The sequence below is a fragment of the Microtus oregoni genome, unplaced genomic scaffold (assembly GCF_018167655.1).
Source record: "Microtus oregoni isolate MIOR12 unplaced genomic scaffold, Mior012 000021F_ref0000039, whole genome shotgun sequence".
Classification (NCBI taxonomy): Eukaryota; Metazoa; Chordata; class Mammalia; order Rodentia; family Cricetidae; genus Microtus; species Microtus oregoni.
In genome coordinates, this window is record NW_024543080.1 from 18,739,612 (window position 1) to 18,764,972 (window position 25,361).

Below are 25,361 nucleotides of genomic sequence, written 5' to 3' on the forward strand. Positions count from 1 at the left end.
TCTATAGCCTTTCATTTCTCTCTCCACCTAGCTAAATATATCTGATCAGTTATGTTTCTTTAGAGAACCCTAACATATTAAGGTTGTTTTGTGGGTTTCTGGGGTTTAAAAATCTCTGTGGAAAAGAAAGGATCGGAATATGTTTTGAGTTATAAACAGACTATACCATTGACTTTATACTGAAAAAGATTTTTATCTTTGGTGTTTTTGCCTGAATGTATCTAAGTGTACCATGTGTATGCATTCCCCTCAGAAGAATATGTGGGAGCCTCTGGAGCTGGAGTGAGCCACCATGTAGATGCTAGGAACTGAGCCTGGGTCCCCTGTATGAGGCAAGAACTCTTAACCAGAACCATCTCTGTAGACTGAGCTAAAGGTTTTTAAAGGTAGGCTCTATTTACCAACTTAGGTTCATTATTTCAAAGCTGGGGAGGCGGGGGAGTCATGGACGTGTATTGTGTACTGCTCGGGCTTGAACCCAGGGCTTTGTTCACGTGAGGTGAGCACTCCACCATTGGACTATATCTCTAGGTCCTTATTTAGTATTTTTAAGCAGGCAAAAGTGCCCATATTACACACATACACACACACAGAGTTTTGACTTAATACGGTGACTTTAGGCCTTCATCAGTCCTGCTGTGCAACCCAAGCCAACCTCACCGTTTTCACCAAGTTGTCTTTGCAGGTCAAATGCTCAGAGTCCAAGGTGTAGCCTGTGGTAGCCGGCCCTCAGCTGAGGATGATGCTGCTGGGCTGTGACCTGGAGTAAAGAGACTGCAAGATCATTTTATCCGAGACTGAGACCACTCACTTCCTACCGGACTTGAGGTAAACATCTGGGCTTGTTCATATATATGTTCGTCCACTGTGTATTTGGGGTGGGGTGGGAGGTAGGATAAACACAGTAGCATTAAAAACTCGAACCTTTTCTTGTTCTTCCAAAGCTCTGTAAATAAGAGATTGCCCGTAGATGGCCATCGGGATAAGTCACAGCTTCAGCTTAATAAGGACATTCATCAGTGCCAAAGGTCTTGTCAGTATTTTATTGAAAGGTCTTTTCCCTTAAATAATGGACATTTTTTTTTTACATTCAAACTGTATACAACCAAAATCTCAAAATAATATTAAAATCACACTAAGGAATTTTTTATTAAGTATCTACTTTAATTTTATTGTTGGTAAAAATATTGCAAGACACTTGTAGCTAATGTTGCTGCTTTAAAATAAGCAAACTAAAATCACGAGAAGAGACGGTGGATATATACTATACATTTGTAGATGATCAGCTAAAGTGAGAATTTCATGGTAATCAATCATGTTTTATAAGAAACAATTGCACTTGAAACATCTTTAAAGTAAACAAAAACTCTACTTCCATATGTAAGTCTATGAACAGAGGTTAATCACCTATATAACCTTGTCAGAAGTATGTTTAAATTTAAAGAGCTTGTATATTTAATATAGCAGTCATTCATTAAAAAAAAAAAGTCTTGAACTTTTGTTTTCACAGAACTTTCCATAGTTTGTTGCTGAGACAAGCGCAACACAACTGAAGCAGAGTAACACTTCCTTGGTACTCAGTGCAGGTTCGGGTGACTTGGAAATGTAATGTTGAGCATGTGCTTTTTCAGCAAGAATGACGGCCGCCTGTTCTTCGGTAGATTCTTCTTTAAAGATATCCGTGGGGCATTTTTAACTACGCTATATCTTGTACTGTGTGTGGGCTCATGGTATCGAGTCAGTATGAACGCATCTACTAGTCTTTCTTTAATTTGTTTTAAGACGGGGTCTCCACTGTATAGCCTTGGCTGGCCTGGAACTCATCATGTAGACCAGGCTGGCCTTGAACACACAGAGATCCACCTGTGTCTGCCTCCCAAATGTTGGGTAAAAGGCATGCGCCACCATGCCCAGCCCTATTCTTCTTTAGCCATCTTATTTCTGGTCCTGTTTGCTGCCATGATTGTGGTACTGGCCAAAGCCGAGAGGATGGAGGAAGAAGCCAGTTTGGAAGAATCACTGTGGCACTGTAAGTCTAGAGCTTTGTGTGGGAAGATTCCCATTCTATAACTCTAGGGTTTTGTGTGGGAAGATTCCCATTCTATAACTCTAGAGCTTTGTGTGGAAAGATTCCCATTCTATAACTCTAGGGTTTTGGGTGGGAAGATTCCCATTCTATAACTCTAGGGTTTTGGGTGGGAAGATTCACATTCTATAACTCTAGGGCTTTGGGTGTTCTATCAGTGAGGAAATCATTGAACTAACAATTGTCTACACATAAGATTTAGAAATGAATACCAGTGTGGGAAACGTGCAGTGGAATATTAGTTGCTTACAATAGCAGTAACAACAAAAAAGTTACATTGATTCTTAACAGTCAGAAGGTCCAGTAAATATAATACTAAGTCCAACTTGCTATAGTACAGCTTCTTGACCACACATGCCAGCTGCTTCATGAAGCTGAGCCACTGTTTCTAGAGAGAAAATGGTTTCTATGTGGTAAACAGCATCCCTGTCATCCTGTGGAGCAGACAGAATGACAGCACATTGCATATTGAGTAAGCACAGAGGAAAAGGAGTGATGTATGCTATAAAATATGTTAGTGCGGGGGACCAAAAGGGAGGGAATCCCCTGCACTGGGCTAAGATCCTACACCTAGAAAAGGAAACGATGCCAACACCGGGAAATACAAAGTGATTGCCAGCAGTATGTAGGCATTTGCTGGTATGTCTAGTGTCATGTAAAGCAAATCTAGAGAAATAAACATAAATACATGTGGCTTTGACATTGCCAAGTCCCTTGTGTGCACATGTGTATGATAACAAGGCCACGTAAAACTCTGAGATGCTTCTTTTAAAGGTATCAAGGTGAATGCTCTACATTGTAAATGCTTTGGAACATTCGACTCTGAATTATTCAAGTACAAGAGAGGAACAAAAAATTCTCTACAAGAAGTCCTTAGAACAAATAGGTTACACATCTTGGCTTGTTCATTTTCCCTTAAGGCCAAGGGGAAATTTCAGAGGCATGTAATGCCAACAACCTAAACTATCGTACATAAATGGCTGGTTTGGGTGACGGTTTTATTTTCTTGTCTCACGTTTGCATCTTTGGGTGGACAAGCCTTCTCTTCATAACGTGAAAAGCTAGATTACACCAGGGTCTTAACTTTTGGATGTCATCAGAATTCATCTGAAGGGTCTCTCCTAAAATCTATATCCTAGGCCCTGTGCTCCCAGGATCTATCTGGGAGTGCCGCCCGGGCTGCTGGAGAGCCACTGCGCTACATGAGGAGTCTTCTCAGCGACAGCTCTGACCCAGAGTTTGTTCCTTTGGAGCCAGCGAGGCCAGACAGTCCTTGGTCTTTAAAGAGGGCACTGCTATAACAGGGTACACCATGGATCAGTCAGTATGAGTGGTTTGCTACGTTGTGGTTTTAGGGTGGGAAAAAAAGTCATGAAAACCAGACAGGCACAGAGCTGGGGGCCAGCTTTTCCTTATTCTCCCAGTCACTGCATCCAGGAGAGTGATACCATGTTTTATGTACATGTGAACCTGTCACTGTTCCATATGCAAACACACAGGGTAAATGTTTGGGGTAGAAGAGTAGAGAATCAAAATAAAAAAAGTAATAGATTGGCAAAAGGATATAATCTGAAATGGTGCGTGGGTGTGCATGTATATGTGGGGACCATAGATGGGCATGGCAGGCTCTCCTGAGCTCTCCTGTGCAGATTTAGATGGGCACAGATGGGCATGGCAGGCTCTCCTGAGTTCTCCTTTGCAGATTTTGCTTCATGTGGTCCCTCAGCCAAAACTGTCTCTTGAGAACTAGGGGAGCTCAAGGCACCAGGACCCAGGGTTGTGCAAATACACTCTTTACAATGAACACCACCAGTGCAGTTTCTAAACATTATTTTAGAGCCTATAAAACATGCTTCTTTTCCCTAACTTGGTTTCTTTATCACATATAAAAAAATAAATAAATAAAAAGGGCAAGAGAAGAGCCAGCAACTGGCCACAGACATGGGAAAGAGTCACTGTTTACTTAATGATTTGTGGGCAGTCGCTCCAGGCCTTTGCTTTTCTCTTGGCCAAAGCCAGCCAGGCAGGTTCTGTAGACACGGGGGCAGCGTCTGGAGTGGAGAACCTCTTGGTGACCTCCTTTACCAGCGGTGTTGGGGGCGCAGAGTCTGAGATCTCCACTGCGTTGTTTGAAGGAAGAGAGAAATAAGAACCACATAAAGACAAACATTTTAGTCAATAGAATTATATGTACTTACTATACATGAAATGATGCATGCACGCACACACACACGCATGCACACACACACACCTCAGAACACCAAAATCTAGCTAGCTGTTGTTCACAGAATTACTAAGAACATTTAAAATCTGCTCTTAGGACTTTAAGAATCCAGTAGGCTGTTAGCTCTAGTAACTGCGTTATACAACAGATTTCCTTTTTTTTTTTCTATTTATTTACTTGTTTATTTATTTACTTATTTTTTGAGACAGGGTTTCTTAGTGTAAGAGTCCTGGCAGTCCTGGATCTTACTCTGTAGACCAGGCTGGCCTCAGAGATCCATCTATGTCTGCCTCTGCCTCCTGAGTGCTGGGATTAAAGGCAAGTACCACTGAACTTCTCTGAAATGTTGTACCCTTTAGCAAACATTTCAAAGGTTCTCCAGAACAAAATTTTGACTTATTTAGTGGTATGAAAGTCAAGTCAGGCATGATAGTGCGTGCCTTGGAACTTCTATGGTCCCGAACTCCTGGTCTTCCTGCCCCAGCCTCCCAAGTGCTGAGATTACAAGTGTGGGCCATGGGGCCTGGCAAGTTGGTGAAGTCAATAGCAGGCTGCCTCCTCCACAGAGCAGCTCCTAGCTCTATTAAGCTAGCATTATTATAAAGTGCGATAATCCTTTTGTCCTTCCAACTGGACAGAAAAAAGAATGACCTCTTGGGCCTTGCACCTTCCACTTTTCATAAAAAAAAAAAATCTCAGTCTTAGTCTAACATTTAGAACCCTCATTGTAAGAGCAAATGAAAGAATACTTAGAGGTCCCAGAGATCAGTGTTCTAAGGTAGTTCTGGTATATGAACACTCCTACTTTACCACTAGGTAGTGAAACCTTTTGTAATACGTCCACATCTCCAGACCTCAGGGGACAGGTAGCCAAGGCCTGAGTGTTAGTATTCAGGCATCTGTACTGGCCTGCCCTTGGGGTCCTGACAGGGTACGTCCTCAGTTACAGCCACTAAGAGCAACCCCTGTGCACATTCACTACATTCCCATCTATTTTTCTCTCTACCTCTCTCTTTTGCCATTCTTGTCCCCAGGGTCCGGTCTCTGCCCCTTCTCTCTCCTCTTCTGGTAGACCTCCCATGTGAGTCCTGTTATATGGCATGATTCCTTAGCGCCATTTTTTAAAATAAATTATAACACTGGTGCCATGAGATTCGGCGGGCCCTCCTGGTGCTTCCTCCAGCCCACCAGAGGTCTGAGGCGTGCTGGGACCCTTCGTCCAATACCGGCCTGTCTGGACAGTGAAGGGGGCAGAGATCAGTCCCTGGGGATGAGTGGCAGAAGAAAGAAAGAGAGAGGGGGAGAGGTGGGCAAGGCCCACCTTTTAAGGGAAAAGTAGTGAGGTGCTCTTAGCTGCAGCTAGGACTATCCTGTCAAGCCCCTAAGGACAGGCCAGTACAGATGCCTAAATGTTGGTAATGGGAGAGGCTGGGGCTTAGATATGGCTACGGTTTGCACTGTCTCCCCAGTGTTGACATGCAGGAAGACTAATTTTCTAGTGTGGTGGCAATGAATTCTTCAGCGTTGGGAGGCAGAAGCCTAGTGGTGTGTGCTTGGGTGTTGGGGACCGCCCTCACAAGTAGATTAATTTCCTCATGCTACTATAGGAGCTTGCCTGCTTTCTCTCTCTCCCTGTGTACACACTTATCCCTTCACTTTCCGACCAGCTCTGTAGGTTCCTCATCTCTGGGTATTCTGCTAGCCTTCTGTAAAGGGACAGAGACAGCTTCCACAGAGGTCCGGGTGGCGGCTTTCACACACTTAGACCAATCTTGTCATTTCAGATGACAGGACCCTGGGGTCTACTTCCAAGCCTGGGCTCGCTCTATGTCAGTTCTGCCTAAACTTTACACCTCGCCTTCCCCAGCCTATTATACTCATCTCTTTCTTTGTTTAATGTCCTGGTAGATGCCCTTCCTTGCTGTAACAGACAGGCAGATGATAAATAATAAAAGTGGATGGTAGGCAATGAGGTACTGGTGATGACTCACGTTACCCTATTGAATGTTCAGAAACCAGGGCAAGCCAGTTGGTGTCAAATCAGCCACAGCTTACGTATTTACACCATGGAAGGTAGCGAAGGCTACAAACTCTAAGGAGATGACTGCACAGGCATTTTACTGTCTCCCCTCTGAGAGCTGGGGAATTCCTGCTGTCTGCATCAGCATCAGTGTTTACAACTGGGTCTTGAGAGCCTGTGCTCTGTGATGTCTAAGATGCTATGCCAAGTCACTCCATGACAGGGAATAAAGCTGCTCTCAGGCAAACCAGGGTGTACCGGCGCTCTACCTGTCACGGATGTGGGAAGAGTGTTGGCCTTCTTCAGCTGTTCTCGGCGCTGGAGCCTGGACACTGCAGTCTCAGGCTTCTTCTCTTCCGACGGAGTGGCGGACTTGTGCAGGGAACCGGCTCTGCTTCCAGGCTGCGGGCTGACACTGACCTGCATTAGCACAGAGAAAGCATGTATGTTTTCAGGGCACGACCTCTCAGCCCCGCTATGAAGGGACTGGGCTGCACCTGTGAGCGGTGTGTTCAGGGCAGGCCTCCAGTGAGGGCCCAGTGCCTTGTACCAAGGATGGGAAGTTACTTTCCAGGACGAGCCCCATCAAGATGATCAGAAAGTTAGGTCATAGAAGAAGGCTCCAGATACACTCTGCCCACTGAACAAACTCACTTCCCTATCTCCTACTTACAGTAGTTTCCCTTCTCCAAGATGGATCAGTCTAAGATCCTTGTGGGCTGTCTAAAGCCAGGGGCAGAACTAAACGCTGATTGTTCTCTTTCCTTCCCTTAGATTTCAGTCACTTCAGTCTGACTGTTCTTACTAAGCCAAGCACTTTTGCCTCAGGAAGGCCTTCACAGCTCCTTGGCATCTGCTCATCTCCAGTATCGTCACAATCACACCTTGGGAACATTCTTTTTTTTAATTTTTAAATTCATTTTACATACCAAACACTGGACAAAGAGTGTCTGATGTGGGAGTCCCCTCTGTGTGCTGTGATTACCACCAATGAATAAAGAAACTGCCTTGGCCTGTTGATAGGGCAGAACTTAGGCAGGAGGACTGGACTGAATGCTGGGAGAAAGAAGGGCAGAGTCAGAGAACATGGAGCCACCAGAGACAGATGCAGGTTGGAACTTTAGCTGGTAAGCCACCACCACCTGGCAATACACAGATTAATAGAAATGGGTTAAATTAATATGTAAGAGTTAGCAAATAAGCCAGAACTAATGGGCCAAGCAGTGATTTGATTAATACAGTTTCTGTGTGATTATTTTGGTTCGGGCGGCCAGGATGAACAAGCAGCTCCCTGCAACAAGTATCTCTTGTCTCCGGGAATAGAACAAGGGATTTCATCATACAAAATGGGCAATTTAAACCTATGAATTTCTGGAATTTTCCACTTAATATTTCTAGATCATGATTGACCACAAGTCAAACCATGGAAAGTGAAACTTCAGATCAGTGGGCAGGGACACTCCTGTAAGCACAGTATGGGAGTGCTGTAAATACATCCATCTTAGATCCTGCCGAATAAGGCTCGCATAGTAAAAGCATAGTAAAACCAAGTTAAATTTAAATTTTGCTGCTTAAAAAATGCTTCCCTGATTTAAAGGCAGTCAATTTCTCTACTTCCCTGCCCTCTATAAACAGCACCTCCGGGTGGCATCTTAAAAATGACCTCGCGTGACTTGGAGAAGAGCTAAGCTCGGCTTGGGACGGCAGCACTGAGAACGGAGAGGGAGGGCTACTCACAGTTTCTTTACAGAGCTTCTCTGCTTGCTTGGCCTCCCGGGCTTGCTTCCTCTCCTCTCGAGTGGCCTGCTGCTCACGAAACCCCTTTTGCTTTTGCAGTGCCAATGTTATCCACAGCGGCTGAGCAGCTTCACCTTTCTCTGTTAATTTGGAGCCATCTACAGAGTGCCTGCTCTGGAGCATGGGCTTCTCTATGGAGGAAAGAAGATGACGTTTGCTGCAATTAGCACTTGGCTTAGCGTCTCTTCCCATAAAACTGTGGCATAATTCCTGATAGGTGTATGACGTCTATGCTGATGCCCAAGGGATCCCATTGGCTGGGAAGGTGACATCTCTGACTAACAGGAAAATGGGTGTTTTTCTTCCCTAAAGTGGAACTACTTTATAAGAAAATAAAATTGCCAATGTGATAAAAATCCAAGTTTATGGGGCTGGAGAGATGGCTCAGTGGTTAAGAGCATTGCCTGCGCTTCCAAAGGTCCTGAGTTCAATTCCCAGCAACCACATGGTGGCTCACAACCATCTGTAAAGAAGTCTGGCGCCCTCTTCTGGCCTTCAGGCATACAGACAGAATATTGTATACATAATGAATAAATAAATAAATAAATAAATATTTTTTAAAAAAATCCAAGTTTATGGGAGACCCAGGTAGTATGGGTTCGTTGCTTTTGTGGGCTTTTTTAGCAACAGAAACGTTCTTCTCAAAAAATGTTTTATATGGCACCCCAGTGTTTGAAGAACAAAAAAACAGCGGTGCTGTATACTTGAGGTAGCTGCTAAGGGGAATTCAGACTCCACAGTGTTTGTGTCTTGCCATCTATTACCTAAACACAAACAGACACTAAAAAGACAAATTGTTTTTAAGAGGAAAAAGGAAGGAAGTCTATTTCCTGAGAACTGCAGTTTGCGTAGAGTAGCCTAGGGTTACGGGTCATATTTTATAGACTGATAGACTACCCACGTACTCTAAAAGACTAAGTGTAAAGGCTTATTAGGTCTGGCTCCCAGGACCATAAACAGGACATTAAAATTGGATTCCTATTTGAGCCTCAGCCAAGGATTTTCCCAAAGCTTGTGACAAAATAATCATTGCTACATCGTCACATTTTCTACAGTACAGGGCCACCTACTATGGACCCGCATGGTACAGGACCATCAAACAGCCACCACCAAGGACATGGGAAAACTCAGATGGTAGCTGAAGACTAGTCTTTCTTTTGGATATCCTACTGTCCTTACATAGCCTCTGGAAGGCAGGCTCCTTTGTTAGCCAGCGGTCTTCAAAGTTGGTTGAATGTCCTAGAGAATGTGTAAGACATTTCATAGGGGTGAAGAAATTATGAAATTTTTAATTTGTTACTTTTAAAGATTACACATGTATATGCCTGAAAAGGGAAAAGGGGCCAGCCAAAGAAACCCACCCTGGCTCTGAAACCAGAGCTAGTGGAAAACACACACACACCCTGGATCTGAGACCTGAGCCAGTGAAAAAAATACTTTAGCCCTGAACCCAGAACCAAAGAGAAAACACCCTGACTCTGAAATCAGAGCCAAAGAAACACACTTTGGACCTAGAACCAAAGCCAGTGAAAAAAATATGCTCCAGCCCCAAAACAAGAGCAAAAATCTTTTAAAAAGGCCAGTGAAAGAAACACAATTTGGCCCTGAAACCAGAGCCAACTCTGCCCCTGACCAACTAAACTAACCAATCCCCGCGCAGGAAAACTAATCAATCCTTGAGCAGAAAAATCTCGCTGGGAAAACTCCACCTCTAAGAAGCCCTATCTAAGTGCCCCCACCCCTGCCAGTTCTGTTGGGGTGCTGTCTTTCCTCATTGTGGCAGAGGCAGCCACTCGCCTGGACTCCTCCTTCCCAAACAAATCTCTTAAAAAAGTCTTGGGTGAAGATCTTCATTTGCAGATGCACAATAGAAGAACCTTGCTGAGATGTCCCTTATGGGACCGAGCAGAAAAACCTTGCTGAGAAGTTCTTTTAGAAGGACTAAGCAAGGCTGAGCCTAACAGAAAAGAAGAATTTCACTGAAATGTTCCCTTAGTGGGGGGCTGAGGAGGACTGAGCAGAACAGAAGACCATCACTGCGGAGCAAGACTGAGCAGAAAAAAGTAAGCTTTTCTTGGAGCGGGGGAAATTGCTACATTTCTGCAGGGGCTTCCCCTTTAGCAGAGTGTAGCAAAAGAAGTAACATCTTGGGTGGCAGCAGATAGCTCAGCTAGGGCTAGGAAGTTCCACCGCACCCCAGCTTCAGGTATCGCCTGACTTCCCGACAAGCCAGGATACCTCTCCCTCCAGGGCTGAGCTTTCCTATTGCGGCCCCAGCCTTCAGAGCTTTCCTATTGCACTTCTACCCGTCCAGAGCTGTCCTATGGTGGCTCTAAGAATAGACTGGCTTCCCCTTAAGTCAAGATACCATTGCAGATCAGAGCTGTAATATTCACAACGCCCACAGAGGTCAGAGGCATTGGATCCTCTTGGACAGAATTATAAGTAGTTGCGAACTGCCCAATGTGGGTGCTGGTGACCAAACTCTGGTCCTTGTAACAGTGGTATGAGATCTTAATCAATGAACCAGCGCCAGCTGGCCTGGGACTGGCTATGCAGATCAAGCTTGTCTCTAACTCAGAGATCTATCTGCGTCTGGTTCCCAAGTACTGGGATCAAAGGCATGTGCCTATTTAATCTGAAGTCTGACAAGCCAAAATCTGACTACCAGGGAAGAAACTGGGGCGGTAATAGTTTTAGAGAGAAAGTTACAAAAATCAAAGAGTGTTATAGAATATTATTATGAGGTGTGTTACTTTTGTTTATGCTCTGGAACATTTGTTTAATGATGCAAAGATATGTTCGATTAAATAAAATTCACCTGCAGGCCAGAGACTGCCAAAAAAAAAAAGGTTAATTCTATCTGTGTTAGCTGGGGCTACATTTCAGTTCAAGGGATGCATAACATGGAAAGGGACTGATTCAGGCGAACTTGTTTCTAAGGTGTTCCCAGAGCCAGTGACCCGGGCTCCCTCTCAATTCCCTCTCCATTGAATGAAGCTGAGCATTCAATCTGCAGCCACATACCTTTTCTTCCTGTTTCAGGAGTCAAGGAAGGTCTCTCTTGCTGGCTGGCTGATGGAGGCGGGGAAGCGGGTTTCTTTTCTGGCACCTCTTCCTCGACCCTCTTCTGTCCCTTCAGCTCCTCTGGCAGTGGTGGTGAGGGTGGCTGGTTATCACTGTTCTCCTGGCTCTCCCTGCAGGCCCCACTCGGCTCGGAATCCACCTTCCCAGCACGCCTAGCAAGCAGCTCTATTAAGTGAGGTCTGCTGAGTTTGGAGAACGGCGATGAAGGTGGCGTCTGGCTGGTAGGCTTGGGAGCCAGGGCTGGCTTCTGCATTGGTGGCATTTTGCTTGCTGCCTTGTCCTGCCCTGGAGCTGGGGTCTGGCTACCTTGTGGCAGCCCTGACTGAGCTACAGCAACAGAGTGACGGCTAGAAGGGATTTCGGCAGAGTCCCTTCGAGGGGCTAGGGCTGGCTTTTTCTCCTGGGGATGGGATGTGCCAGGCTTGAGGGTCACAGCTTCAGGCTCTTTCTCTCCAGGGTTGCTCCCGGTTGCGGGAGTGCCACCATCCACAGTGTCTCCCATGCTGCTGTGCCTCTTTTTCTTCTTCTGTTCGGCTTGCTGGTCACACTGGAAGCGCAAGGAGTAGTTGGTCCTTCTCAGCTTTATTCCGAAGGGCGAGGCCTTTTCCTCACCTCCTGAGATGACAAGGTCTGGCTGTCCCACATCACTCGTGGTACTGTCCAAAGTGGTCGTGGACCCTGTGCGGGAAGCAGATTTCTGCGGAGAAGGCAGGCCTGGAACGAGGAAAGATGGAAGGTCTTTGGCAAATTTGCATCCGTCAGTGGTGTCTGGTGGCTCCTGGTGCACCTCTTGCTTCTTCTCCAGGCACTCCCGAAGCTCCGGAGCGGCAGGCAGAGGCTGAGGTGTTGTTTCTTCACCTGCTGCTGGCCCGGGTTTTTTCCTCATGCTTTCACCACCGTCCAGGCTCTGTTTGGAGGTGTCTGTGCCTCCGTCCGAGAATTTCTGCCAGGCAGGCATGATAGAGAACTTGACTGGCTGCGTCCTGCGCATGTTCCCTCGGGAATCGCACCTTGCTCGGGGAGCGGGCTCATCCCCGGCTTTGGCCGGCTCTCTGTCACCACGCTGGTCACCGTCTGCGTTCTTCAGGATCCTGGATCGAATGGACGCCCACTCGGCTAGCGCAGTGGCATTGCTCGGCGACTCTGGGGGAGGCCTGGCCTTGCTGCTGGTGGCCCTGGGTTCCACCGTGGGGATATCCACCTGCCGCTTTTCTTCTGACAGGCCTAGAAGGGACTTGCACGCCGTGTCCTTGATCTGGCTCAGGTTGACCGCTGGGCCGCAGAGCTGCGCTCCAGTGACCAGAATGGCCGTGTGAGGGATGCTGAGTGCCGAGGGCAGGGCGTGTGGGGTGGCGCCACTGGGCACAGGTGGTTCCTGGGCCACTGGAGCCAGGCTTGCGTCCTTGGCGGGTGTCACTGGGCTCAGGTTGACTTTGGGGAAGAGAATCTGCCTACTCCCAGAGGACACCTGGAATGTGTAGGGTCGGGGCATGGTCTGCCGCTCTTCCACCTCTTGCCACCGGAGCTCCTCCACATTTCGGTCCTTATCTGCAGCGACAGCTTCGTTCTTGTCTTCTGAGGCCAGCGTTCTGCCCATCTGCACCTCTCCTGGCAGGGGGATATCTATCTGAGTGGCTTCTCTCCCTTCCATGTCTACATCACTGCACTCCGTGCCCAAGTCTTCCCTCTGCCCATCTGGCTCACTGGTCATCTTAGCCTCTTCCTTCTGCTCCTGGGCCATCTCTTTCTGTCCCACGGATTCGAGGTTTTCTTGTTCCTCTGGCTTCTCAAGGTCCCGCTGCAGTGGGCTTTGCTGATTAGTGTATTCCGCTAGTCGAGGCTGGCTCTCTCCTGGACTCCGCGGGCTTTCGTCCATGCCCTGCACCTCCATTTCCCATCCTTTCAGCTCTTCTGTGCACTTGGCCTCCTCTTCTTCTTCCTGCCTGAGGTCCTGCAGCATCCTCCTGGCCTCCTCCTCCTGAGCATGCTGCCTCTCGGCTTCCAGCTGCTTCATTTTCTCCTCCTGCCTCTGGGCCTCGAGCTGCCTCAGTTCTTCCTGTCTCTGGGCCTCAAGCTGCCTCAGTTTCTCCTCCTGCCTCTGAGCCTCAAGTTGCCTCAGTTCCTCTTCCTGCTTCTGGGCCTCGAGCTGCCTCAGTTCCTCCTCCTGCCTCCGGGCCTCGAGTTGCCTCAGTTTCTCCTCCTGCCTCTGGACCTCGAGCTGCCTCAGCTCCTCTTCCTGCCTCTGGGCATCCCGCTGCCTCAGCTCCTCCTCCTGCCTCTCGGCCTCACACTGCCTCAGTGCCTCCTCCTGCCTCTCAGCATCTTCCTGCTCACGCCTATGCTTTTCAGCCTCTAGGTTCTCGGGGTCATCAGCTTCCCCCAACTCTGCACCTCCCCACTCCTCCAGACCAGACTGCTGCTTTTCCCCTGGAGGTGCCTTCCCTGCCTCTAGCTGCAGCTCCTCCTCCTTGCCTTCCTCCTCTTCCAGCAGCTCCTCTCTGAGACTCTCCTCCCAAAGCCTCCTCTCCAGTGCCTGCCGCCTCTCCTCTTCCAGGCGCCTCTTCTCAGCTGCCTCGGCTTTTTGTCGCTTGCACTTGGCTTCAAGTTCCTGCCAATACTCTTCCTGGAGTCTTTTGTCTTCGCGGGAATCCAGAGGTTCTGGTTCCTCTTCATGCCAAATGTGCTTGTCTTCTCCCGGCTGCCCGTTCTGGTCCAGGGAAAACTGCCTCTCAAAGCTGCCTGGCTCATTCTGACGATCCTGGCACAGGAAAGTGAAGCAGTTAGCCTTTTCCCACAGAGCCCCAACTCGTCCCTGCCACAGCTCAGATCTCTTAATCGCAGGAGGACACGTGTTCCCAAATACAGACAGAGGTGCCTGCAGCTGCCCACAATGGTCAGCTCTTGCTGTCAACCTGACTGGACTTAGCATCACCATGGAGACACACCTCTGGGTGTTTCCAGAAGAGCCCGAGGTTGAAGGCCCAGCCTGAATATGGTGGTGTTGGTGGGGGGTGGGGAGCGATTCCAAGGGCTGAGGTCTAGGGTAGACATAGGATGGAGAGAGAGGAGAAAGGGAGCTGGGCACTAATGTTTCTCTCTGCTTCCTGAATATGCAGTGACTGCTGCCTCACACGGCTGCCGCCATGATTTCAGGGACATGTGCCACTATAATCAAACTGTCGGGGAAAATAAAGCCTCCCCTCAGTTCCTTTTCTCAGACATTTGTTACCAGTGAGAGCAGCAACTAAATCCCTGCTATCCAAGGTCTTGCCCCACCATTTCTCTTCTCTAAGGGCAACTGAATAACATGTCGTTATGATTGTTCTAAGTGATTATTGTTGTAAATCTTTTTTTTTTTACCATACTAGTTTAGGAATTAAACTTTATCACAAGTATGTATATATGTACATTAACCACAGATCAAACAGTATATATAGGACATTCACAGTGGGGGGTTAAAATGTGCTCCTTCCCAGGTGAATTCAGGCACTGGTCATACAAAAGAAAAGCACTTGAGGGGATGGAGCAAAAAATATTTTTCATTTTGCCCTCTATCCCCTTCATTTTCTATCTCCAAAATTATTTTTTCTTAGTAGGAATTAACAACAGGGAAAGCAATAGCCTGCCAGCATGAGGAAGACGAGCAAAGGGAGATTTGGATTTCATTACTGACCCCTGAAGCTTGTGACTTAGAAGCTCACCCTAGAAAACCTCGGTTAAGCTGAGCCAGCCTGCTTTTCTGCACCCCTCTATCGGCAACACCCTGAGGTCCCCCAGCCTCGGGCCCTGGAGGGTATGCTGCTGGACACTTGAGTTTCAACAGGGAGAGACATAGAGTTAGTATGGCTCTCCCCAAGCACAGCCCACAGTGTACGATTACTGCCCGGCAAGCAAAGGCACCTGCCTCACCGGCTAAGATGGATGCTACACACCTGGGAAAGCCACCTGTGCTTCCGTGACACCCTCTGGTTTTTTGGCTTCACAGAGAGCTTGTGCTTGGCAGCACTGTTGTCCAGACGAGCAATCGCCAGGGGGATGGCGTCCAGATTGACACTTTCAATGGTGCCAGCAGGAGAGAGGTGCCTTTTTGGCCGAGAGGGTTTAACTGGAGCAACCTAGGGCACAGTGGAAGATAGAAAGGTGAGCACGGATCAGAACACGACATACAGGGAGTCCTGCAATGGCACCGGGTTCTGTGTGCCCAGTTTAGTCCGTGGAATGTTTGTTTTAATGAGGGTCAAAGTCGCTACAGAACTCTGAAAACCACAGCCTGTTCCCACCTAGCTTTGGAGGTGGGAGGAAGCCAAGGGTTTCTTTTGCTTGCGGGGGATGAAAAGAGGCACAAGTGCAGGCCAGAGAAATAGAGAGGGGAATGAGCCGCAGAGACCTGTGGGAGGGGCCTGCTGGCCTCTGCTCTGACCTGCTGGTCTGTTCTGCCCCTGGGCTGGGCTTCAGACCACCAGACAGCAGCTGCATGCATTTCTTCTTCATGCAGATTTCTGTTGTCTCCTTTGAATTCTGTCACTGGGGGTTTGATCCTTAGGATCTGACTGCCGTGGTGGTTTGAAAGAAAATGTCCCCTATAGTCTCAGATGTTTGAATACGTGGTCCTGAGATGGTGGTGCTATTAGGGGGGGGGGGGTGAGGCCTGGCAGGGGGGAAGAGTGTTTCAAAGCCTCAGGGCCATTCCCAGAGTGCTTTGTTTCTGGGGTCCTGGTTCAAGATGTGAGCCCTCAGCTTCCTGCCCTGAACACGATGCCTCCACTCCGGCATCTCAGACTTCACCCTCTGGAATCATTGGTTCACAGGAACTCTTATAGCTATAAGTTGCTTTGGTCATGGTATTTTATCAAACAAATAAATAATAGAAACTCATAAACGAACGTCTCTGCCCCTTCTCTCTTGTTCAGAGTCACCAAGACTAGACAGCAATACATACAGGAACCAGGTTCAGGAGGGCCAGCTGGGCATGCCCGAGGAAGTCAATGCTTCCTCAGCAGGAAACAGATGCCAAGGATGCTGTGGAGGGGCAGGACACCAAGTCCTTAGTGTCCAGTTCCAACTTGACAATCTCTGGGCAGAGAGGCCAGGTAAGTCCCCTCCCTAAGGCAGAATTGTTCCTTTCACTGGCCAGCTTCTAGATGGAGGAGGGCCTGGGGCTGTAGCCCATGGGTCGGCTTCACTTTCTAGGGGTCATTAAACCTAGACATATGATACTTGTATCTCTAAACACAAATTTGATAGATGATTCCTTTTATTAACTTACTGGCATGGTTGGATAAAAGGGTAATTGTGAAGCAATAAATTTTGAATTTTGAATAAAAGGCTCCTTTTTCTGTCTGAAAAATAGAAATTATCCATTTGCTATAAGGATTTTCATAGGTTCATGACCTTGGGCTATTCTGACATTGGGCTATTCTTTCTTTTTTTTTTATTTTTTTTATTTTTTTTTAATAATTTTTTTATTAAGAAAAGAAGAAAAAAAACATAAACAAAAAACAAGTTTCCACCTCCTCCCAGCCTCCCATTTCCCTCCCCCTCCTCCCACCCTTCTCCCCCTCCTCCCACCCTTCTACCCCTCCCCCCCACTCCTCTCCCCCTCCCTCTCCAGTCCACAGAGCAGTCCAGGTTCCCTGCCCTGTGGTAAGTTGGGCTATTCTTTCTTAAATGTGATATTAGGACAGGTAATTTGTAACGAGTAAGAACATGTTTTGGGACGGGCACAGTGACACTTGCCCGTATTTCTGGGAGACACAGGCGGAAAGACTAAGTGTGAGCTCATCTTGAACTCTACAGAGATCTTATCTCTCATATGCGGATCATAGCTTTACATCTTTACTTTAGATTTGTGTGTTTAACCTGGAATATCTGCAGAGGTCAGAGTTCTTCATGGTGGGGAGGATTGCAGAACATGTGATATTACGGCAGAGGAGTATCCTGGAGGTTAACGTCTAATTAGAATGGGGGGGGGACGGCATGGGGGAGAGGAAGGAGCAAGGGAGTGGGTTCACCAAAATGAAGGATGTATAAATAACTAAAACCTTACCATTTTGTAAGATAATTAAAAATTAAAAAGCAAAGAAGTTTGAGTTTGCTGCTCCAGAAACTTGGGTTATTAAACAAAAATACCACAGTGCTAGGCATAGGATATCTTCCTATAAGTTATTGGTTATGGAGGTCCTGGAGGCCCCTAGATCAACCCAGGCTATTTCATTGCTCTTGGTTGCCCACCATCATTAGATGTTATGACCCTATTGCTGAAGACAGGTGGCAAGAAGTCAATCTGGAACATTCTGGGTGCTGCGAAATAATCCTTCTGTACACTGTAAGGATGTGTTGTTTGCACTGGTTTACTAAAAAGCTGAATGGTCAGTAGCTGGGCAGGATTTTGGGGGCAGAGAGGATGATGGGAAGAAGGGCAGAGACAAGTGTCAACAGCCAAAGGCAGAGGAAGCAGAAGATGAACATGCTGTATTGAAAAAAGGCACTGCCACTTATAGTAATTAGGAGTGGCGGGCTGCGTCCCCGGCACCCGGCCGCCCCCACGGCTAGCTTTACCCGAAATAATTACACGGAAACTGTATTCTTTTAAACACTGCTTGGCCCTTTAGCTCTAGCCCTTACTGGCTAATTCTGATATCCCGATCAACCCATCTCTAATAATCTGTGAGCACCGGTCTTACCGGGAAGATTCTAGCCTACGTCCATCCTGGGTAGGAGCTTCATCACGTGTGTCTGCCTGGGAGCGGGGTATGGCGTCTCTGTCTGAGGCGTCTTACCTCACTTCCTCTTCCTCCCAGCATTCTGTTCTGTTTACTCCACCCACCTATGTTCTAAGCTATGAGCCCAAGCAGTTTGTTTATTACTTAACCAATGAAATCAACAGATTGATATATGACACTCCCACATCAGCCACTTGGTACAGCATAAATGAGAAATATGGGTTAATTTAAGCTGAAGAGCTAGTTAGTAATAAGCCTAAGCTATTGACTGAGCATTTATAATTAATAAATCTCATAATTGATAATAACTCTCTGTGTGGTTATTTGGAAGCTGGCTGGCTGAATGGAAAACCCCACCTACATCTGGAGTTTCTGCCAGTTAATCTCATAATTATAGAAGATGCTGCTCAGGCCACCGGGGGAGGAAAGATACCAATGGTCTTACCCAGCGCTGGATTTTACAATCCTGACCTGCCAGGCAAGACATATCCACTGTAGAAGTAGCATGTCTGTTATGGGAGTAACCAAAAGCTTTCTGCTTGGGTTTGAGACCTGCTCCCCAGGAAGGAGTTCGTGACTGGGACTGTAAACTTGCTGAAAAACTCATAGCTGGGGAGGTCGTAAGCCATAGGAGGACCTTACTATAACAGTTTTGCTAAATGGTCATCTTGTCAAATTTCCTTATAATATTTTTGTTTATACCCACACATTAGTGCCACTAGCAACCTTGGTCAGGGCAATTCTTTCTGTGGTGGGCAGTGCTTACGGCAGAGACTCAGGACTGGTCAAAGAGTTGAGAAGAAGTGGCTGTCGCACACTCAGCCCTAAACAGGACATGTGGATTTGTCTTCCTCCTTCAGAAGGACCAAGAGACAGTGTAGAAGAGTGGATAGAGTGACTGCAAGGGCTGGAGGGGAAGGAGGAGGGCTGAAAATGCCTTCCTGACATGATACCGAGGTTCCGCTCAAGAACCCATAGCACCCACGGTTACCAGGACGCAAGATCAAGCCAGATAATATGGCTGGAGATGGGGCTGAGGCTCCTGCACTCTCGCCCCTGGCTGTGGAGCTGCAGTGGGTGGCTGATGGGGAAGAAAGAGAGTCAATTTTTCTTTGGGGGTGTGGTCCCTGGTAGATTGTCCATGCACCTGTGGATGGCACCACACCCAGAACATGTGGGCAGTTCTAATAAAACTCAGTGAGGTTTTTTTTTTTTAAATGAGGGCATGAAGTAGGGAGATGATGTAACGGAGAGGGCCTGGGGGAAGAGAATGCGAGGAATAGGGGATGGATATGATCGAGGTAAATATACAAGTATGTAATTGCTAAAATACATAAATACAGTATTACTAAATTTTTAAAAATGTTTTGACACAATCATAGGATGCTTAATACATCAAAAAGCTAACAAAGAGCTCTGGTTAAAAAAAATAACCAAGTGGCCTAAGTGTCATTCCCAGAAGGAACCTGGAATAACCTGCAGCTCCGGAATAAAGATACAGTCACAGAGAGACCACTTCCCCTCCCAGCATGGTGTCACAGCCCATACCTGTAATCTCAGTACTTGGGAGATGGAGCCAGGGAAAGGATCGTCCTTGGCCACATACTGCATCCGAGGCTTGCGGGAGCTGCATGAGACTCTTGTCATGGAGACATGACTCAGCAGTAAAGAACACGTGCTGCCCTTACACAGGACCTGGGTTCACTTCCCAGCACACACATGGTGACTCAAAACTACAACTCTAGTTCCTGGGGGTCTGATATTCTCTTCTGACCTCCATGGGCACCAGACATCCATGTGGTGTAAATACATACACACAGGCAAAACACTCATAAACAAAAAAGATCTTTTGTAAGAAGACCCAAACCTTAGACAAACTGCGTGCTTTAGAGAAATTAGTGGCCAAGGCACCGGGTCAGTCAGAGGAGGAAGCCATTCTGGTAATTTGATAATTTAGACATCTGTCCAGCAGGGGACGCTCACAGCCCTCTCAGTCAGCAGGAGCTTTGTGCACAAAGGCCAGCACTGGACAGGGCCAGGCTTGCGAACTGCGCTGTGTGTGTAAAGTCTGTGGGGCTTGCAGGTTGCAATTACCTTCCACATTTTTCCGCAAAAGATAAAAGACCAAGCTAGTACACAATTACAATCAGCCAGAACTACTTAGTACATATGACTCCAGCCTTTGGCCTTGTCGCTTTTACTTGCTTATGGTTATTCTTATAACAGCTATAAAATTCTGAGAAGAGTTAAACACTTATTTCCATTCCCTAAGAGATACCTGGGAGGACAGCAGAGCCGATGTGGCGGACTAACGCCAGGGAGGAACGCACGAAGCTGAGAGGTCAGAGGTCAGTGCCAGGCTTTGTCTGCAGCTGTCCCCACTGGGCTGAGGGACTGGTCAGAGCCACCCCCGCGGCCCTGCAGGTGCAGAGCTGGTCTCTGCCACATCCTCCATTTCTTCAGAGAGGGTGTGCCCCGTGTAGGGATGAGAATTCTCACCAGAGAAACTCAGCCCCTCAGGACCAATGCTCGGGGCAGAGGATCTAGGCTCCTCAATGAAGGTAAAATCCCAGGGCCAAGGCGGGGCTAGGGGTGAGGTGATTTGTAAGTAAGAGCAAGCATGAAGCCCTGAGTTCAGGTCCCGTCACCCATGTATGAAGCAGAGCATAGCCATTCACACGCCTGTCACCCCGACACTGTGGAGGCCAAGATGGGATGACCACCTGGTTCAGTGAGAAGGCCCTATCTCTGGAGAAAGACGCGCGGAGAACGGTAGGGCGGGGCTCCTGCTCCTGATTTCCTTCTTTGTCCTTTCTATGCCTACGCTTAGGCGCAGCCCACCCTCCCTCCTCCCCCACCCCACCACACAATAATAAAAGGGCATTAAAAGTGCACATGTGTAAAAGTAGAGAAAGCTAAGGTTGGGTACGGGTTTGTCTCTTACATTTGTTCATAACAGAAGACCCCCTTACAGTCTTGAGTACCTTGCAGACATTCTAGAAAGCCCTTCTCAACAGATTCACATCTTGAAGTGCACCATCCATTTGTACCTAGGGAAGTCAGCACTGTCTAAAACTCCCAAGGCATGATGGGAGTGTGGCTATTCTTCAGAGCAGGGCTCGAGTCTAGCAGTTGGGTTGCCATGGAAACGGATGCTTTAACCTCTTCCCCTGGTCGCTCCGGTTTATGAACAGAAAATAAAATAGCAGATGGTAACAAACGAGGAAAGAGGCTAAAGAGTTCACATTCCATTACCTTCTCTTCCATCTCACTTCTGGCTTCAGGTAGATTCAGAGGACTGGAGGAACTTGGCGTGTCACTAGACTGGAAGAGAAGAGAGACCGCTTGAGCTGTGGAGACAGGAAGTGCTGGGCGAATAACCAGCTCTGTCTAGGCCTGACCAGGGTGGCCCCGTGCTCCACAGGGGGACACGGGCTCTCCTGGAACCACCAAGGACCACCGTGGTCATTGCTGACTGGGCCTACAGAGCTGTGGAGGAGCACCGTCCTCTTTTATTCCTGAGTTCGTTGTGCTTCCCTCCTGGTTAGCTCCCAGCCCCACGGCCTGTGCTTCCTCTCAGGGTCAGGGAGGCTGAGAGGCTGCTTGGCGACCACCTTGCCTGGGAAATGGGGCCCTGGTACACACAGTTCGGACCTGGGAGCTCTCAGACTTCCTGGTAGCCGTCTAGCTTTCCCCTGAGACTCCGGAGCAGGGAGTGAAGATAAAAGATCCTCCCAGAGCCACGTGCAGAGAAGGCAAAAGAGCAGGGAGGAAAATCTGGGGGTGGCGCACCAGACTTGTTCTGGAAACATCCCCAGAAGGTGGTTGTACTTCTACCTCATGTGGGTGTGTCAGCTTGCCCAGTCCACTCTAGGCTGCACACGTAAGATGTTTAGAGACAGAAGTCAGGCTTTGTGAGTCGACTCAATGGATAGGGGCAGATCTGATGACCGGACTTTAATTCCCAGAACCCATAGGTAGTAAGGGCAGGAGAGAACTAATTCTTTAGAACTATCTTCTGTTTTGCAGGAAAATGGATGGAGCTAGAAAACATTATTGTGAGTGAGGTAACCCAGACACAGAAAGACAATTATCACATGTACTCACTCATAGGTGGTTTTTAAACAAAGCAAAGAAAGCCAGCCTACAAACCACAATCCCAGAGAACTTAGACAGCAATGTGGACACTAAGAGAGACTTACATAGATCTATCTAATCTACATGGGAAGTAGAAAGTAGAAAAAGACAAGATCTCCTGAGTAAATTGGGAGCATGGCAACCTTGGGGGAGGGGAGAGACACGGAGGGGAGCAGAGAAAAATCTAGAGCTCAGTAAAAATCAATAAAAAAAGAACAAAAAAGAACTGTCTTCTGAATTCAACACACATGCCATGGTATGCACCTACACACACACACACACACACACACACACACACACACACACACACATTTAAAAGAACACAAGTCAGCTCCAGACACTTCCTTCCTCACTATTACTCAGAATTCAAATCAGGATTCTCCCTTTTCATGGCCTCCAGCATCTGGCCTTGGCATCTGCCTTCCCCAGCGCCCACCCAGCCCCATCTGACCAGTTCCTCCCGGTCTCCTTTCTAAGATCAGCATGTTCTTTTTGGTCTTTGGTCTTTGTTCCGGCTCATACCTGTGCCTAGAACACTTACACCTTGTCACCCCCTGGTCTGTTCCCAAGCCCACATCTGAAAATGCCACCTCCCCCCGCCCGCAGTGAGTCACTTACTGCCTTATTCTCGGCAGGCAGCATTGTGCCTGATCTCAAACGATCATCTTTACCTGTATGGTGACTTGTGTGCTCTGTGACAGCCTCTCATTAGGATGTGAGCCACCAGAGGCCCTCCTGTGACAAATCTTGCTCATCTCTGTAACACCCACACCTAAGACAAGGTCTGCTGAACAAAGAGCCTCTGTCCTTCCTGAGGCCACAGAGCCTCCCGCTTTGAAGTCATAAGTAATAGCAAGGGCATTCTTTGGTCCTCGTGAATTCCCTGTGTTAGAGTGAGGGAGGTTGCTGCTGTTGCTGCCACCACTGCCTGATACTGGGCAGGTGGGGGAGAGCATTTCGAAATCCACGAGGAAGGAAGGACCCCCGTTTCTTCCTCCTTCACCCACCATCATTTGTCAACATGTGGGGGCCAGGGGTCATCACGGCCAGGCCCCAGCAGAGGTGGCAATAGGACAAATTGTCCGTTTTCACTGCAAACAGTTTGCCTTGCTCTTCTGAAATATTAGCTGATAATAGCTATGCCTATTTTTAACAGCAAACACCCAGATTCTGGAACTGATAGGCAAAGTTGTTTTAAGAAAGACCCAGTGTCCACTTGTCACTAGAGAGCCCCGGACTGGCTATTCCGAGGGCTTTAGAGCCTTTTCTCCTCTACACAGGCCTGTCCTCTGCTGTTGGAGGAACTGGGAATTCAGGATCTAGTCAAAGTGTTCCCTGGAAAGTGTCAATACACCCAGTTTAGACAGCCAGATACTGGAACGTGACTTTCTTTCCAGCTGATGGGAGTTCAAGCTGGCGGATGTGAGGCCCTCTCCCTGGACCCCTACTGCTTTCTTTTCCAGCTCTCTTAAATTAGTCCAATTTGTCAAATAATTAGTCAGCTACTCAGCTGGCAGTCTCCAACTCCTGAGGAGAAAGGGATGTATAAGAGGCAGTTTTAGCTGCAAAAAGCCAATGTTTAGAGATGGAGAGAAAACAATTTTACACAAACATTTATGGATGGGGGACACAGATATGAAACTGCAGAGGAGTCAATGCATCTTTGGGTGTGAGGTCGGGAAAGATTTCCCAGAAGCACCTGAGTCACCTGAGCCTTGAAGGATATGCAGAAGGCTCCGGCAAGGGCATCTGCAAAGGGCTTGTGCCCTCCTCCTCCTCATCTTTCCCACTGGTCCTCAGTACCCTCAGGCCACAGCCTGAGCACCAGAAAAGCTTCTCCCCTCATCTTATCCCATCCCCCATCCCTCCACTCCTCCAATCTAGACTCCAGGGTCATCAGATGTCACCGTCACCTGGCTGGCATCCTGCTCTCTGGCTTATGAGAATCAAATTCCCCCTGGAGGAGACTTACTTTGTTCTCTGGGTCTGAGAGGACAATATCCTGCTGAGTCACAATTTCCATGGGACTGGTCAGGAAGAAGTCCTCATCAGAGCTAGCGTCCGCACTGCCCGCCTTCTTCATGGGAATGGCATTCGATGGCCGCTGCCCAAACTTGATATTCTTGCCCAACTGTCGCTGCGGGAGAAACAAGGGGAAGACGTTCTGAAACAGTCTCTACAGCCATGACCAGGGTCCCCGGAGACAGTCGTGCCCAGCTGCCTTCTGGGGGCACGGCCATGCCGAGGGACCTTAAGGCCATCCTGCACTGAGTCCACTAGCTTCCATCCGCAGAGTCACAAGCTTTTAAAACTCCAGCCACCTCTTAGATGCAAATGTTAACAGCTTCCGGAATGGGCAGGGACCACGTTTCCGAGCCCAGGTTGGAAATACGCGTTTTTAATTTCTTGGATCCATCTACCTACAGCCTTTGAATGCATGAAGAAATTATGTAGAAAATAGTGACATGAAGTGCAGGAGCCATGGGGAGAAATGAAGACTCCTGGGGTGGGCACAGTGGAACCCGCTAGTCCCTTCTGGATACATTCTCTGGGAATCTCTCTGTGTCTTCACCTAGCGTGGAATTCCTCATGTCAAAGCCACATGCTCTGGTCACAGTGGGTCACCAGCCAAGGTGGAGAAGGTCCCAGGGTCAGCAAGGCTTTCCTTGGTGAATGTTGAGATCAGGGATGGGAATGATCCCGTTTTCGTTCCTTGTTACGGTTACACATCGTGAAATAGGGGCCACAAGGAACCTGGGGTAGGGGCGGGGAGGGAAGGGCTAAAGAAGGGCTGATGACTGGCAGCTGGAAGGGCATCTGAATGAAGGGGAGAAATGGGCTGGAAACAATGACCAGCAGCTTGGGTAAGGGCCAGATTCAAAGCAGGAAAACTGACTCCATATGTTTTGCCCCATGTCTCCTGGGGGTAAACTGTCCCCAGCTAAGGACCACTGCTCTAGAGCTACGCCCATGTGTGGTTTAAACCTAATGTGGTGGTTTGATATTTATCTTTAATCTGGCTAATAGTTAATCTGGCAGGGCTTCCAACAAGAGATTTAGCAACCAACAGCTCCAGCCCTGAACTGGCTAGGTTTTCTGAACCTGAGACGAGCTAGAGGCACCCACCCGGGAAGAGAGAACCTCAGCTGAAGAACACCTCGATCAGAAGGGCCTGTGGGCGCATCTGTGGGCACTTTCCTTAATTGTTAATTGATGGAGGAGTCCAGCCCACCGTGGGCGGTGCTACCCCAGGCAGGTGGTTCTGGGTTGCATAAGGGCAGGTGAATG

At 48.0% G+C, this 25,361-nt stretch overlaps 1 protein-coding gene across 5 annotated transcripts in view; it reads right to left on the minus strand.

The window, feature by feature from the left end:
* Positions 1–1,039: 1,039 nt before the first annotated feature.
* Cracd (capping protein inhibiting regulator of actin dynamics) overlaps positions 1,040–25,361 on the minus strand; it is a 215,374-nt gene continuing 191,052 nt past the window's right edge. For all 5 annotated transcript variants that reach the window (XM_041671339.1, XM_041671336.1, XM_041671340.1 and 2 more), the window contains 7 exons: positions 24,046–24,210; positions 21,192–21,260; positions 15,147–15,329; positions 11,155–13,972; positions 8,068–8,258; positions 6,600–6,750; positions 1,040–4,206 (listed from right to left, as the gene is read on the minus strand). In XM_041671339.1, the coding sequence (XP_041527273.1) occupies positions 4,046–4,206; positions 6,600–6,750; positions 8,068–8,258; positions 11,155–13,972; positions 15,147–15,329; positions 21,192–21,260; positions 24,046–24,210 (3,738 nt within the window). In that variant the 3' untranslated portion in view covers positions 1,040–4,045. The remainder of the gene's footprint in view (positions 4,207–6,599; positions 6,751–8,067; positions 8,259–11,154; positions 13,973–15,146; positions 15,330–21,191; positions 21,261–24,045; positions 24,211–25,361) is intronic.